At 48.6% G+C, this 16,130-nt stretch overlaps 1 protein-coding gene across 1 annotated transcript in view; it reads left to right on the forward strand.

Annotated features, from left to right (window-relative positions):
• The window catches only part of LOC142768374 (uncharacterized), a 410,323-nt gene extending 395,807 nt beyond the window's left edge, over nucleotides 1-14,516 (forward strand). Inside the window, exon 11 of the mRNA XM_075870345.1 lies at nucleotides 14,208-14,516. Within this exon, the coding sequence (XP_075726460.1) occupies nucleotides 14,208-14,453 (246 nt within the window). The 3' untranslated portion in view covers nucleotides 14,454-14,516. The remainder of the gene's footprint in view (nucleotides 1-14,207) is intronic.
• The last annotated feature ends 1,614 nt before the right edge of the window (nucleotides 14,517-16,130 follow it).

Here is a 16,130-nt window from a genome sequence, read left to right on the forward strand (position 1 = left end):
ATGGAAGCAGCGGAACAAGCCGACGCAGCCGTTACCCGACGCCATGCCTTAACTGTAATGCGAGATGGCTGTAGCGAGAGAGGAAGATGGGACGGCGGCCAACATGGTCGTGTCGTTCTCTCGCCACTTCATTCCACGCCTGAAGCGGAGTCGTGGTGGCTGTCCACATCCGACACACCAAGTGCGCTAGCTTGTTCTAATCCTTGCGCAGCTCGAGCTAGCATCAGCTGCGCGAGAGGCGCGGCGCGGTGATTAAGAAATGATAATGGTGATGGTGGCACTACAGGGCTCCCCCCAAGCGCTTTGCGCGATTTGAAGGCATATGAAAAAAAGAAAGAGAGCGACAAATGCTATATGCATGAACGACAATCCGTAAGGTGTTCATTTGGCAAGTCCAGGTTGTCAACGTTTATAGGCCATCGGTAAGCAGTGTGTCTCCGGTGGGCGACTCTGAGAGAAGCGCAAGGGACGAAGAAGGAAGTGCCGGGTCGCTGTGGTTGCCGACAGGCGGGTCTCAGGATGACCTGGTCGGACAGGCCGAGAGTGGACCGCGTGTCGCGAGGTCATGCTTCTAACGTCGGCAGAGAGTCGGCAGTGCGGGTTTTGACGTTGGGGTAGACGCAACACAGACCTCAAAGTCGAGCGGCGTCTGACGTGCCGGTATAGATAGACGTGCCGACGCACGCAGGAACGTGTCCTAACAATGCCGCCAAGTGTACAATGGGTAGTCGGGTACACGACTAGTGGTGGGACATTGCGTCAGATAGGCCGAGTAGACGCTTGCGCCGTTTTCAGGGCTGTGACTGCAACTCGTGGCTGCGTAGCAGGGCGGCTCAAAAGTGGCCGCAATGTGTGACGCCAAGCACGTTGTCGTCGCCGACGTAGGGTAACGGGTGATAGACACGTATGCGGTATGAGCGTCGTCGCGGTTGTGACACACGAGCTGGCATTGTGGACACACGTCTGGTTGTTGCCGTCCGGAGGCTAAGCCTCCGAGGAATGGTGGTGGTGGAACCCGGTCAGCGTGGGCTCGCCCGGAGTATTGTACGGGACACCTGTGCTCGTGTAATGACCTCCGGTAGTCCGCGTACGAAGGTTGGCGTGCAGGTCTGCATAATTGATGGCTGCCTCTAGCCAACACTCCCTAGATTGCTCCACCGCAGGCGTGGTATGCCTGGTGAGCCCTCTCTGAAGCGGACCGGGCACGTCGTCCTCAAGCGCGTCGGTCATAGTCGCAGTGTCTTGGAAGCTTGGCCTTGGTTGATGGCTTGTGGCTTTAACTTCAGCTGCGAGAAACTGCGAGGACGATGGTGGTCGTTGCTGGTAGGACGTGCAGAGCATTGAGGCTGGTCGACAGTCTCCGTCAGACATCGGGAAGGGTAAAGGTTCCGCAACCGGGAGCTGAATAGCGGGCGTGAAAATGCCCATAGTCGCGGTAGCCACCAGAGCGTTCGGTGATGTTGCTGTCGTAGAACCTGACGTGTCAGCCATGTTGTGAGCGATGGAGGTCGGCCGAGACGAGCCGGTGGTAAGCATGCCTGCAGCGTCGTCAGCCGAGGACGATGAAAACACAAACAGCGTAGCTGATTGGTTGCATTCAGCCCAAATGTCGAGAACCTTGGCGAATGGGCAGTCGGGCGCAGGACGCGCATCGCTAGTGGCCAGACGAGAGGTTAAGTCTCGTTTATGGGACGTTGTTGAAGGCGAAAGCTTCGAGGTCGGGAAGTCAATAACGGGCGAAAGGTCACCTGTGCCAGACTCCGATGCGGGCGGCAAGGTGGTCGTCATGGAGTCTGGTGGGGCCACGGTGTCCCGTGCCGTCGCTTTCGTGGAAAACATGGAGGTAGCAAGCATGCCAGAAGGACCATCGGCCGAGGACTTCGAAAAACGCAGTTCGTGGTGGACAGGTTGTCGGCAGCAGGAACGACTTCAAGAACCTCGTCGGATCTGTGACCGGGTGCGAGACTCACTGCGCTAGTGGCCGGACCCAAGGTGGAGGGAGACGTTGTCGGGGAAGTTAGGTTGCGGTCAGATCAGAGCTTCGGGCCGGAGGGTCCCGCACGCTGCGACGCAGGGAAAAACTGAAAGTCGAGGGTAAACGGCAGTGGGTGATAGGTGAGGCCAAAGCTGGCAAGCACCGCAGAGCAGAGGTCATCGTAAGGCTGCTGGCTGGAGGTTGAAGTGGCAGAGTTATGACGCAACTCTACCGGAAGGGCGTCATGAAGAATGGCGTGCATCAGCGGCTGGTCCGTGACGCCATTCAGCGCAAGATCGGCATTGAGCTGCATGAACCATACCTTGGGGTAGGGCGATTGGAACGGTGGCACTGGCGGGCAGAGTTGCGGAAACATGGCCGCGGGACGCTCGGCGAAGGGCATGTTCTCCGGGTCACCAATGTAGCGAGAGGGGAAGATGGGACGGCGGCCAACGTGGTCGTGTCGCTCTCTCGCCACTTTATGCCACGTCTGAAGCGGAGTCGTGGTGGCTGTCCACGTCCGACACACCAAGTGCGCTAGCTTGTTCTAATCCTCGCGCAGCTCGAGCTAGCATCAGCTGCGCGAGAGGCACGGCGCGGCGATTAAGAAATGATGATGGTGATGGTGGCACTACATGGCCAACTAGCGACCTCGACGTTTTTATCGATGCCCCGGTGTGACCGCTCTAGTCGATACTGGAGAAGACTATTCCATTATCAGTGGGTCGTTCACCATGAAGTTAAAAAAAGTTAGGACAGCTTGGGAAGCCCCTGAATTCCGCACAGCCGGAGGTCATCTCGTAACGCCTGCAGGAATCTGCACAGCGAGAGTCACCATTAACGGCCGTATTTCCCCTACAGGCTTCGTAGACCTACAGCATTGCTCGTGAGATGTTATCGTTGGTATGGACTTCCTATGCCTGCATGGTGCTGTCATCAACCTAAGAACAAATTCAATTACGTTATCCACAGAAGAAGCACTACCGCCGTGCATGCCGTCAGGAAACCATGCCTTGAATGTGCTGGAAGAACAAGTCACCATTCCGCCTCGCTCCAGCGTCATCATTTCAGACGGCTCTCCTAAATCACCTGACTTGGATGGCGTCGTTGAAGGCAGTCAGCATCTGTTGGTCACCCGAAATATTTGCCTCACAAGAGGAATTGCAGAGCTGCGGGGAGGCAAAGCAACGGTTATGCTCACGAATTTCAGCAATAAGTACAAACATTTGAACAAAGAAACAACGGTCGCATACATCGAAGAAATTGTGGACGCCTCCAGTGCTTTCGCCCTCGCCGATTCTGCGTAACCTGCTCAGAGGAACCAAGCCCCTCCCATAGCTTTCGGCGTCCATTCCAGGCTTCTGAAACACAAGCAAGAACAGCTCAAGGCCCTGCTCCTACATTACGAAGATTGCTTTTCATCATCATCGAAAATTCGGCAGACACCAATCACGAAACATCGCATCATAACCGAAGAAAATGCCAGACCACTCCGTCAGAGTCTGTACAGGGTTTCGACGCGAGAACATGAGGCCATGAAAGACAAGTTGATGAAATGCTGCGGGATGACATCATCCAGCCGTCCAAGAGTCCATGGGCGTCCCCGGTAGTGTTAGTGAAGAAAAAGAATGGGACCCTACGTTTCTGCGTCGATTATCGCCGCCTGAACAAAATTACAAGAAAGGACGTGTATCCTCTCCCACGAATAGACGACGCACTTGATCGGCTCCATAACGCCAAGTGCTTTTCGTCAATAGACGTTAATACTGGCTATTGGCAAATCGAAGGCGACGGAAGAGACCGAGAGAAGACGGCGTTTATAACACCAGACGGCCTCATCGAGTTTAAGGTGATGACCTTCGGCCTTTGCTCAGCGCCTGCAACTTTTCAACGCGTTATGGATACAGTACCGGCAGGATTGAAGTGGCAGACTTGCATTGTGTACTTAGACGACGTCGTCATGTTTTCCTCGAGTTTCGATGAGCATCTTCAGCGCCTTGAATCTGTACTTCAAGCCATCAAGACGTCCGGACACGCACTGAAGCCAGAAAAGTGCAGATTTGCGTACAAAGAGGTCTTGTTTCAGGGGGACGTGATTACCAATTCTGGAGTTCGTCCCGACCCACGGAAAACAGCTGCCATCGCCGACTTCCCGCCGCCCACTGACAAGAAGGCAGTGCGCCAATTTTCGGGACTGTGCGCCTAATAAAGGCGGTTCGGAAAGAACTTCGCCCGCATCGCCGATCCACTCACTAACCTTGCCAAGGCCGAATCGAAGTTCAAGTGAGAAACGCCTCAGGAACACGCTTTCCAGGAGTTTAAACACCGCCTTCAGACGCCTCCGCTAGTTGCTAATTTTGACGAATTCGCCGAGACAGAAATACACAGTGACGCAAGCAGCGTAGGTCTTGGCGCCGTTCTTGTGCAGAGGGCTGACAGACTTGAAACGGTTATTAGTTACGCCAGCCGATCGTTATTCAAAGCAGAAGCCAATTATTCGACAACAGAAAAGGAGTGCCTCGCCATCATCAGGGCTACGTCGAAATTTCGCCCCTACCCCTACGGCAGGCCCTTCAAAGTTGTGAGCGACCACCACGCCTTGTGTTAGCTAGCCAACTAGAAGGACCCTTCAGGTCGCCTCGCACGATGGAGCCTGAGACTTCAAGAATATGGCATTACCGTCGTTTACAAGTCCGGCCAGAAACACTCCGACGCCGACTGTCTCTCTCATGCGCCTGTCGACCAACTACCACCCGATGACCCGGATGACGACTATTTTTTGGGAACGATAACTACCAACAACTTCGCTGAACGACAGCGGGCCGACCCGGAACTTAAGGCCCTAAACGAATACCTCGAAGGCCGGACCACTGAAGTCCCGAAGGTATTCAAGTGCGCACTTGCGTCATTCTTCCTGCAGAACGGTCTTCTCTAAAAGCAAAACTTTTCACCGCTTCGAGCCAAGTACCTCCTTGGGGTGCCTTTAGCTCCGCGACCAGAACTCGTGCAGGCGCTGCACGACGATCCGACAGCAGGGCACCTCGGTGTTTCTCGCACGGTTGCGAGGATACAAGAAAGGTTCTATTGGCCACGTCTTACCACCGACGTCACTCGTCATGTGAGGACATGCCGGGACTGTCAACGGCGCAAGACACCACCGACAAGGCCAGCGGGACTTCTGCAGCCAATTGAACCACCTCGGCGACCTTTCCAGCAGATTGGTATGGACCTACTGGGACCGATCCCGACGTCAGCTTTCGGAAACAAATGGATCGTGGTAGCTACCGACTACCTCACCTGCTACGCCGAGACAAAATTCCTGCCAAAAGGCAGTGCATCCGAGGTAGCTAAGTGCTTCGTCGGAAATATCATCCTACGTCATGGCGCCCCGGAAGTCATTATCACCGACAAAGGTACAGCATTTACTGCCGACTTAACTCAAGTGATCTTGGCATACAGCCACACAAACCACCGCCGGACGACAGCATACCACCCACTGACCAATGGCCTCACCGAGCGGCTAAACAAGACGATCGCCGACATGCTGGCAATGTACGTCGATGTCGAACACAAGACGCCGGACGCCATACTTCCACACGTGACCTTCGCATACAACACGGCGGTGCAGGACACGACGCAGATATCTCCATACAAATTGGTCTACGTAAGGAGCCCTGCAACGACGCTCAATGCGATGTTATCCAACGTCACCGACGAAGAAAACCTCAATTTGAGTGAGTACCATCAACACGCCGAAGAAGCCCAACAACTCGCGCGTCTCCTTATCAAGAATCAACAGATGACCGACAGCCGCCGTTACAATCTTCGACGACGCTTCGTGGAATACCAGCCCGGTCAACGTGTTTGGGTGTGGACGCCGACGTGGACTAAGTGAAAAGCTTCCGCGGTGGTTCTTCGGACCATACAGGGTGGTTCGACATCTCGGTCCACTCCGTTACGAGTTTGTTCCCGACGGCATCACGAACTCTCAACGACGCCAATCGCGACCTGAAGTCGTCCATATCGCGCGCCTCAAGCCGTTTCATGCGCGTTAACATACTTAAACAGTGTTTTTTTTGTATTACTCTTGTATCGTAATTTATTCATTGTACTTTCTTGCATTATTGTTCTACCTTTATCTTAGTTAAAGCGTCGGGACGATGCTTTTTTCCAGCGGGGGGCGATGCCACGTTCTAGTTCTCAAATTTTGTTATCGCCCCGAAACGCCACACAATTCTCAGCGCAAACCACGCCTGCAGTTTTCGAGAAGCTTCCGGAATTTAGTAGATCATTTCGATAAGGTCACGTTCATTCTGCGAATCGTACAGATTAATCTAGAACCTACGCCACCGTCAGCGATAACGCTAGAACATTCAATGACAAGAGTAAAATGCCGACGCACTTCACCGCTTGTGAGTTGTTGATCGACGGCCGACGCTCCATTCGCCGCTATCTGTCCAAGACTGCTACTGTAGTTCGACTTTCCGCTTACTGGGCACAGGTTCGCCCAAATAAACAATTTATTATTCGACTCGCTGTGTTCTATTCGTCCCCGTCACGACCCCGTGACAATATGCGGATATTTTTATGCTGAACCACACAGTGGACTTTCCGGAATACTGAAAATAATACGCCTCAGCCACCGCTACTATTGGCGTGCAATGGACCGCTTTGTTCGCCGCTACATCCTCTTGTCTCACTTGTCAATGGGGCAAAGATACTTTTCCTCAGTCTTCTGCTCCTCTGAAGCCTCGAGCTTGTTCTGCCAGACCCTTTGAACGTCTGGGCATTGATTTTTATGAATCGTTCCCCATCCTTCCTGCTGGGAACCGATATCTAATGATCGTAATTGTTCATTTCACACGCTACGCAGAAACTTCACCACAGCAATCTGCGTCGGAGAGTGACGTCTTTTTCCGTCATTTTACACCATCTAGTTCTACGTCATTGCGCACCACATAGGTTACTCAGCGACCGAGGGCACGTATTTCTCTCCGAAGCTGTTGAATCACTTCTAAAGGAATGCCGCATCATTCACCACACCACCACTGCATACCACCTTCAAACTAAACGGCTTGACAGAACAATTGATTCGAACAATGAAAGATATGCTGGCAACGCGCGTAGATTCCGCTCACTCAAAGTGGGACTGCGTTCTCGCCTCCGTGACGTTCGCACGCAATACTGCGACTCAGACCCCCACAGGATTCTCCTCATGCATTCTACTTTATGGACACGAGCCCTCCTGCATGCTCTACACAATTCTTTCGTACCGTCTCGACGCAACTGAGTCGACAACCATTTCCGAAGCAGCGATGTACGCGGAAGAGTGTCGCCATGTTGCTCGATTTCTCACAACTTCTGATCAACAACGTCCGAAACATCTTCGACACATCTCGAAAGCGCCAGCGTCTTATAATCCCGGTTCACTAGTGTGGCTCTGGGTCTCTTTCACCAGCCCTGGCCATTCACCAAAACTTCTCTCGAATACCATGGCCCTTACCAGTTAGTCCACCAATTATTGCCAGTCAAATGTTTTGTAAGCCGCTTGCGGCGTCTGCTGGTCAACGACGCTGCGGACGTAAAACTGTGCATTTAGACCGGCTTAAGCCTTACTACGACCCTATTGTAGTCTCCTGTCGCAAAGTCACCTGAATGACTCTTTCTCAGATGGGAAGATGAATGTAATAAAGATCAGCGCTGTTCCGAAAGGTAGAGGGGCCACTCTAAGGCAGAAAGACAGCAACGTTCGTGGTTGGTGAATTGCGACGCTTGTACATGCTCGGCTGTTGCTCCACGACCTTCTGCGACAAACCATACGGTTCGTTAAAGATGTGCTGCGACGAAACGTCTTATTTTATTACCATTATGTCCATATAATTTCAAAGTTACCTCAGAAGCGGGTTTGCTAGGATGCACTGTGCCAGATCATAAAGCATGTGCTTGCGTGTGTGACGTTTTTGCACGCATGAATACGTTATTTGTTACCGATCAATGTGTATACCTTTCGCATATTGCAAAGACGTGCTTACTTTATTTCAGTATATACATTTTACGCCACAATCGAGGTCACCGCTATTGTAAAACTCAGTGCCACTGGGTACAAGCGTCCAGCGCCATGCCTGATCAAGGGCCAGTATCGCGCTGGTTCTGGGACGCTGGAGTGGCATGTCGTTGGGAGGCCCTGTTATTGCATGTTGTTGGGAGGCGCGAAATGGCTTCACAGGTTTAAAACAGGGTCACCAATCTGTCATAAATAAATAAATAAATAAATAAATAAATAAATAAATAAATAAATAAATAAATAAATAAACGAAACGATATAGCACGCATTGACAAAAAGAGTTAAAAAAAATGAAATGTACTGACAGCATCTGACACATGACTCCAATCCGAGTACTCTACCCACTACGCCCGAACATGTTGATTTGGTTGTGAAATGATTATTTATCCGAAGAACACGCTGTTCCGAGTGACGTTTACAAATCGCAAAGTCAAGATTTATGCAATATTCCTTTCTAAATCACAAGTGTCTCTTGATTCGACAGAAGCAAACAGCTTCCGGGCACTGAATGACGTGCTCATATTGGCAAGAGCTTGAAGTTTTTTGAAAAATCCAGATCTTAACTCTGAAAAATCTCAAATTGACTGGAAGAGCAGCCACGAATTGTCAGCTGTTGCTGCATGTATTTTCTGTCTTTAATAGTCGCTTTTCGCATTTCTACTGGTCAACATGTAGAGATTATTTATAATGACTTGTTCAGTACGTATGAGCACACACGATTGAATATTCAGTATTTTTATCGCGCAAGGGACGAAATAGCTGTATACAGCCGGCTTGCTAGTGTAAAGATTTTTAGTTATATTCGTGCCTGCAACTAAAAAACCAATCAAGAAAATACTAATGCAATCCACTTAAAAAGTATACCAGTGTGTTAGTTGACTAAGGCGAACCAAATTACCAACTAAAAATTGTGCTTTCTTATATACGAGTCAGAGAAGTACCGGATGCTGCACTCAGAAGGAAGCCTTCGGTGACAGCCTGCGTAGCTGAAAGCACAACACATCGATTGTCGTCGCTCCTTGTGCGGGCACCGCACACACGGAGAAATTGTTAATTTAGGCTCAGGGATGTCTAAACTGTACTTTACAGTCACTTTCTCACAATATAAAATTGAGCCTATTTAAAGCAAAAAGCTCCGGCGGCATGTACACCAATGCGGCCGCCACGATAGGCCTCGCTGGGACGGGGCACTGTAGGGTAAGGCCGCTTTGAAAGCAGCTCAGTTGCGATGCTTAAAGTTTCTGCAGTCGAGCTTCGCAACATTTCTAACGGTTACCTTAAGCGTACCTCAAGTATGTATAAGGATATTCATTGCCAAACATGCATTTATGGAGTGGTGATACTGAGCGGCAGTCGCTTTTCTAGCCTACGCTGACAGTGACAGTGTACAGATATATGCAGTTATATCAATACCAACAATAAAAAACACGCCAATAGAAAAACTAATGCAATCCCCAAAAAAACGTATGCCAGGGAGTCAGCTCACGAAGGCGTACCAAATTACCAATTGGAAATTGGGTGTTGTTTCATATCAGTCGGAGAAGTACCGGCTAAGTGCGGCCAGCAGCTTCCGGTGACAGCCTGCGTAACTGAAAGCGCGACGCATTGATCGTCAGCGTTCCTTTTGTGGACATCTACACAAGGCAATATAGTTTATTTACTTTTATGGACGTTTAAACTACACTTTACAGTTTTTCTGACACTTCCAACCTGTCTTTACTAACAGCAAGAAGCACCGGTAACATGCACACCAATACGGCCGGCACGATAGGCCTGATTCTCACTCAGTCGGGCTCTTGTTAAGATCGCTTTCGACGCGGCTAAGTTTGTATGGCTGAAGTTTCTGCATTTGAGGATAGGAACATTTATAACTGTTACCTGAAGAAAGTAGAAAGATATGTATGGCCAGACATCCATTTACAGAGTGGCGCAATCAAACGAAAGCAGTTCCTCTCGCCTTGGGAAACCTTGGTAAGCGATCGAAAAAGCTCATTTACTTTTCGTCAACTTGGCGGTGTAAACGATTTTCCATTTCTGTTAGGAGTGGCGCCTAGTTCCAGGCTTATAAACACTGTAACATGGAATCGTTACAGCAATACACGACTGATGCTAATATTGTATACGAGGGAGCATGTAAAAAACCTGCATTAATTGCTGCGATACGTACTTACGTGCACCGCAAAAACTACATATGCTCGGGATTTGTTAGGTTAGAATTTGCCCCTGGCATGAAATTAAGCTTTTTAAAATCAATGACACCAATACATACCATGGCACACGCTACATATATGTGTACGTGGGGCTGGTAAAAACACAACGTGCTTCAGTGTGCACCAGTGCACTTCAGTGACAGTTCAAGCCCTTCCAGCGCTTCCGAGTGTTCACCAGCGTTACAATGATCAAGCCAGTGCCCCAACCAGTGTGACCCAGCTATTTTCCAGTGCGCCCAACGAAGGGCCAGTAGAAAAGCGTGAACCAGCGTTTCTGATGTGTAGAGACTGGCATCACGGTGGAGATGCTGTTTTTGTAATAGAAACCTTGCCTCCCAAAGCCTTCGTCGCAAAAGTTACGAAAATATTTTTGGAATGCGTTTTAAATTACTTGCCACACTTGCCTCATTATCTTCAAACAATGCACATAAAGTCATAGAAGCACCTGTCATAGTCGCATGGCTCTTAGACTTTTCAATGTTTTCTTTTCATGGCTGGAGAATGTAGTAAAGTCACAAAGCAAAGCTGTGAACTGTGACGGAAGATGGTAATTTTGAACAAGCGCTCGCGCATCTACTTTTCGTGCCAATTGTTGCCTAGCTTTGGTGAAGCTGGCCGAATATCTTTCAGTTGTGTCTTCATATAGTGTTCAATTGAACCCCTAATGGCTTTCTACTTTGCTATATTAAATAATATTTGATGGCAAGTTTCAAGACCAAGTACGGTGGTCACTCTGGCACGAGGTATAGGGACCCTTAAAACGAGGTATTGTGACCCCTCAAAAGGCACATTGCAGTTAAATGCACTTACGTCATGTTCAGCGTTATGAACGAAAAAGTTGAGGGACCGAGACACATAAAATATACAATTGAAGCCACGCAGTACAATCTTACAAGAGTTTTACATATAAACATCATTACCTTTTTCACAAATGCATGTCTCGAGATGCATGTCTCCAGCTTTCATATAAGCCGTGTGTACGTTCAATGACATGATGCCAGAGTCTCTGACATCACGCCCACGTAAGAAAAATTTGCGACAAGTTATGCTTTATTGTCATGTTTTTTTTTACCATCACTCGTCCTGGATGGCTCGGGGCGGTCGCCTCCGATGGTCAGATTTTCTGCTAAAAAGGGCATCTAAGGTCATAATAACATAGTCGGAAGGATATCGTGGCTCATGCAATATGATTAGAAAAGTGTTTGAAAAGCTGACATGGCAAACTAGTCGAAGTGGGAGGTTTTTAGTTTAAGTAAAGGGGTCACTTCATTTAGGGTCAAAACAGAGCTTTCCGACCTTCTAATCAGTGAGACTTGGAACATTTTATAACACTTGCGGAAAAAAGACGTATTTGGAAGTTTACTATTTTATCACTTCCCCGCCACGGTGGTCTAGTGGCTAAGGTACTCGGCTGTTGACCCGCAGGTCGCGGGATCGAATTCCGGCTGTGGCGGCTGCATTTCCGGTGGAGGCAGAAATGATGTAGGCCCGTGTACTCAGATTTGGGTGCCGGTTAAAGAACCCCAGGTGGTCGAAATTTCCGGAACCCTCCACTACGGCGTCTCTCATAATCATATTGTGGTTTTGGGACGTTATACCCCACAAATCAATCAATCAATCAATTAGCCTCTGATTCACCTGTGCTATGGGGTGGCGTAGAATTGCTTTCTAAGTTCGCGACTTTATCCTTAAGCAACACAATTTCGTTGCTGGCTTCAACATGCTTCTCTTTCGCAGCATTTATTTCGGCCATTAAGGTAGCCTGATCATCTTCAAGCTTACGAATGGCATCTGAAGCTTGAGCAAATGTGTGGGCTTCAGTTCTTGTCATGGGGCTCTGGTTAGATTCAACATCAACCTGGCAAGAAGCAACAATAAAGAGCGTGAAGGATGGCACATCGTAAAAGAAAATATCTTTCATATGCTTTAGCGTTCCTATGGATTCAGGAGGGGACGACACCGCAACAAGAACATAATTACTTGTTCTGTAGCAAATGGCACCTTTAAGAAAGTAACCTGTAAGAACAACTACCGTAAGCTTGATATTCTTGGTGTGATGTCGTGCCCGTGTTGGACGGCTCCTGGCTGGCTGAAAAATCCTGAGCTGTCTGTGCCACCACCTGGTGACGCGATTGGAGGTTGCCAGATGGGGTAGATTGTTCCTACCGGAACGGGTGCGCAGTTCGTCGAAGCAGGCAGCAGCTGCAGTGGGGCAGCGGGCAGGTCACGATTCAGTTGAAGATGCACGGAAGAAACCATCCAGGAAATGTCAGCCTGTAAGAACAACCACCTTAAGCTTGGCATTCATGGCGCGATGTTGTGCCCATGGGGGTCGGCTCTTGGCTGGCTTATGGTGAACGGCTCCTGGCTGGCTGCATATAAACATATGGGTCACTGGCTCGACTAGCTCATATGTACAAATTACTGAAGGCATACGAAGAGAGGGGCACGACGCAGAACTTGTGGCACTTCAAACTTCCAAAACAAGAGGGTATGAGAAACTGAAAGAGTCAGGGATAACGCGGAGACAAAGGCGACGACGGCAGTTCCACTTGTTACGCCAGCACACCCGCGCTCTGAAGAACCTGCAGCTCCTGATGAGTGTGGCGCTCAGAAAACTTGCTGTAGATTGGCTGCCTGGAGAGGCCGACGAGGAACTGGAGAAGGCATGACTGGACCTCCATGTGTGAGATAGGATCGGCTATGGCGTCGGGGTGGTCGCCGTCATCGTCACCGTATGGGTCAAACCCTGCATAGTGCAGGGCAGGGGCAAAGCTCTGCATGTTGTTATCCTGTGCATCTCCTTCCTTATCACCTTCTTTCTCCCATTCTTCATCCTCATAGTCATCCTCTTCCTTGTGAGTCGTTGCATGGTCGAGACAGTTGCTCAGCTCGTGAATCATAAGTTTGTAAATCTCGACAAATACTGGAATCTCTCTCCATTGGCCTGAATTAGCAGAAGTCTTGGATGTTGTCTGGATGCCTTCGTTCGCATTGATCACCCACTCCCCCTTGACGTTGATGCTCACCAGACGAGGGTTGTTGGTCTGAATTCCATGCTCTAGAATCTTGCATAACGCCAGTATGCTGACTTTGGTCTCGTAAGTTCCAAATAAAAGTACCTGCCTAGAGCACCACTCTGTGACGATGAACGCTAGTGCCATCACAAAGGCAGACGCCCACTTTTGATATGACCACTGACACTAGTCGGCCCACAAACAAGGCTGCAGACTCTGGTGTCTTGGGGTCCAACTGGTGTTGAGTAAGTATATATATATATATATATATATATATATATATATATATATCCTGCCTAACGAGTGAGGTAAATTCTTTGTCCCCCACTCACCAAAGAGTTGGTACGCCACTGGTCAGAAGCACTTTTCACGTGCACAACAAATATTTCTATATTTATCATACTCGATGCTTGTAAGGAGTTACGAAAAGTAAAGCATGACAAGTTCTGTTTGATAAGCTTGTCGAGTTATTGAACGTGAAGATCTGGCACAGCATGCTATGAGAGCCACGTCATCCTTACTCTTCGAGTGTATCTTCACTGAAATTTTATAGGGTTACTATTTAGTAAGCAGCCTCACGGCTGTACAACACATGCACGAAGAAATTTTCAATTTATTGTAGTGTTCTGCCATACCATACTCTCCTATAAACGTTCTTGCGCTGCGTCATTCATATTGCAATAAAACACCGTAACTATGAACGTGAAGATCTTGTGAAATATACAAGTGAAGCTAATATTCTAATTACAATGCACACAACCTACACGTGGCTGGTTCGCGTTCCGTTACGTTGCAAACGAGTGGATGCTTCGGAAGTGTGCTCAACATAACCTTCGTCCGTGTCAATGTTCTCTTATTTGCTTTTTGAAACTTTTTTTTCAAAGTGTACTACACCACTAAAGCAGCTTTCTGACGTATAGCGTGCTTTTCTTTTTTTACAGATATGCACAGGCAAGCAGCAAAATCTTAAGCTCAAGTTTGGTGTGGCTGCCTACGATGTGGACTTTGACTCATATCCACCGTGTGCGGATTTACACTTTGACATTTTAGGTTCCAATTATGGCCGAATGAGAAAAGTTAAGGAACTCTCAAACTTCGTGCTGAAATCATTCACCAAACCTGAGGATATCAAAGACTGCTACAAGCTTGCGGGTTACAAACCGACTTTTTCCGGAAAGAAAAAATAAATACCTCTTGCTTTAACTGTGTACTAAATGTAGCACGCAATAAAGCACTACTTTAGACTGGGACTCGTGCTATGCAGGGTGCGTTTATTTTTTTTTTTTTTGGTGTGCAGTGTGCAAAACTTTGCTTGCAGGAAGAAAAATGCCCCTGCCAGTCAAATGCACTGTTTTCTTCACTATGCAGGACTGGGCGAGGATCTTCAGAAAAGTATTATGAAATAGAAGTATTGAAATACACGTGCAGAATTCTCAACCGAGAGGTACAGAGGCGCACTTTTTTTTGACGTAACAGGATATTTTGCAGTTGTCTTTTTGAAATGGAAGAAAAAAGTATAACGTAATACTTCAGCAATACAGAAATACGAATTATGTATTTTTAGCTATGCGCATTCTCTATACCCGCATGATGTTATATGAATGCTTTTTAAAGACAGGGTGCTATTGCCACATTTCTTCATCATGTTTTGTGAACACCACGTTACACAAGCGGTCAGTATTTCTCTGCGTAAACTGCACCTGCAGTGTTTGAGAAGCCGCACAACTCTAGCAGATTGTTTTGATAAAACTACTCCCACGTCGCGAACATTATAAAATATTCTGGAACCTACATGGCCGCTAAGGATAATGCTAGAATGTTCTATGGCACAATTATAAATACCAACGTGCTCTACCGCTTGTCAGTTATTTGACGGTGGACGCTTTTTTCACCACTATCAATGCCCATGTCTTGCAATATTCTGAATTTCTTTTTACGTAGCGACAATCGCGGCCCAAACAAATAGTTTATTATTATACCTGTAGTGTGCTCTCTTTGTCCACGTAATGAACTTGGGACATATGGTGGAGGTGCATCCCGAGATGTACCGAATGTCCACGTTCTGTCTAGAGCCAAGCTCCAACGATGAAGAAAACATCCCCGCCAACTTCGACCTGCGAGCAAGCCGCCGACAAGAGGGGCTACCTCCAGATTACGGGGCTCTACCCGCTAACACTTACAAGGCGAAGGCCACCACATCTATTGCGACAACTTCGACAGCTTCTCTACTAACGCCCGTCATGGTTGTGGTGCTGCATCTAACGGAGCCACCGACCTTCAACGGATCATCATTTGAAGAAGCAGATACCTGACTGGAGACGTACGACCGAGTGGCTGCCTTGAACCAAATGTACTCGGACGAAAAGCTGCCTCGCGTCTACTTCTACCTAGAAGAGGCGGCGAGGACTTATTTTGAGAGTCAAGAGTCTGCACTTCAACCCTGGAATCTCTCCCGTGGCGCATTTCTGAAAACTTTCACGAGCGTCGTCACACAAAAAGAGCCGCTGCTTTGCCGGAGTGCAGCTATCAAACAAAAATGTCACCATCTTCCAGGATGAGATAACGAAACTGTTTTGGCACGCCGATCAAGCCATGACTGAAGACAAGCTCTGGTTTCTCATGCGGGGTGCGAAGCAAGAGTTGTTTGGGGAGCTTGTTCACAACCTGCCTAAGGCTGTTTAGGAATTCCTCAATAACTTCATGACAATCGAGAAGGTACCTGAGATGCTTTCAAGGCAGTATGGCCGTCGCTCTTCAACAACAAACTACGCCGAAGCCCGCGCCCTCAGCGCAGACGATCTGCGTGATGCCATTCGAGCGATCGTGCAAGAGGAGCTGCGCAAGTAACTCCTCTTGCATGGTAG

The sequence above is a fragment of the Rhipicephalus microplus genome, chromosome 8 (genome assembly GCF_043290135.1).
Source record: "Rhipicephalus microplus isolate Deutch F79 chromosome 8, USDA_Rmic, whole genome shotgun sequence".
Lineage (NCBI taxonomy): Eukaryota > Metazoa > Arthropoda > Arachnida > Ixodida > Ixodidae > Rhipicephalus > Rhipicephalus microplus.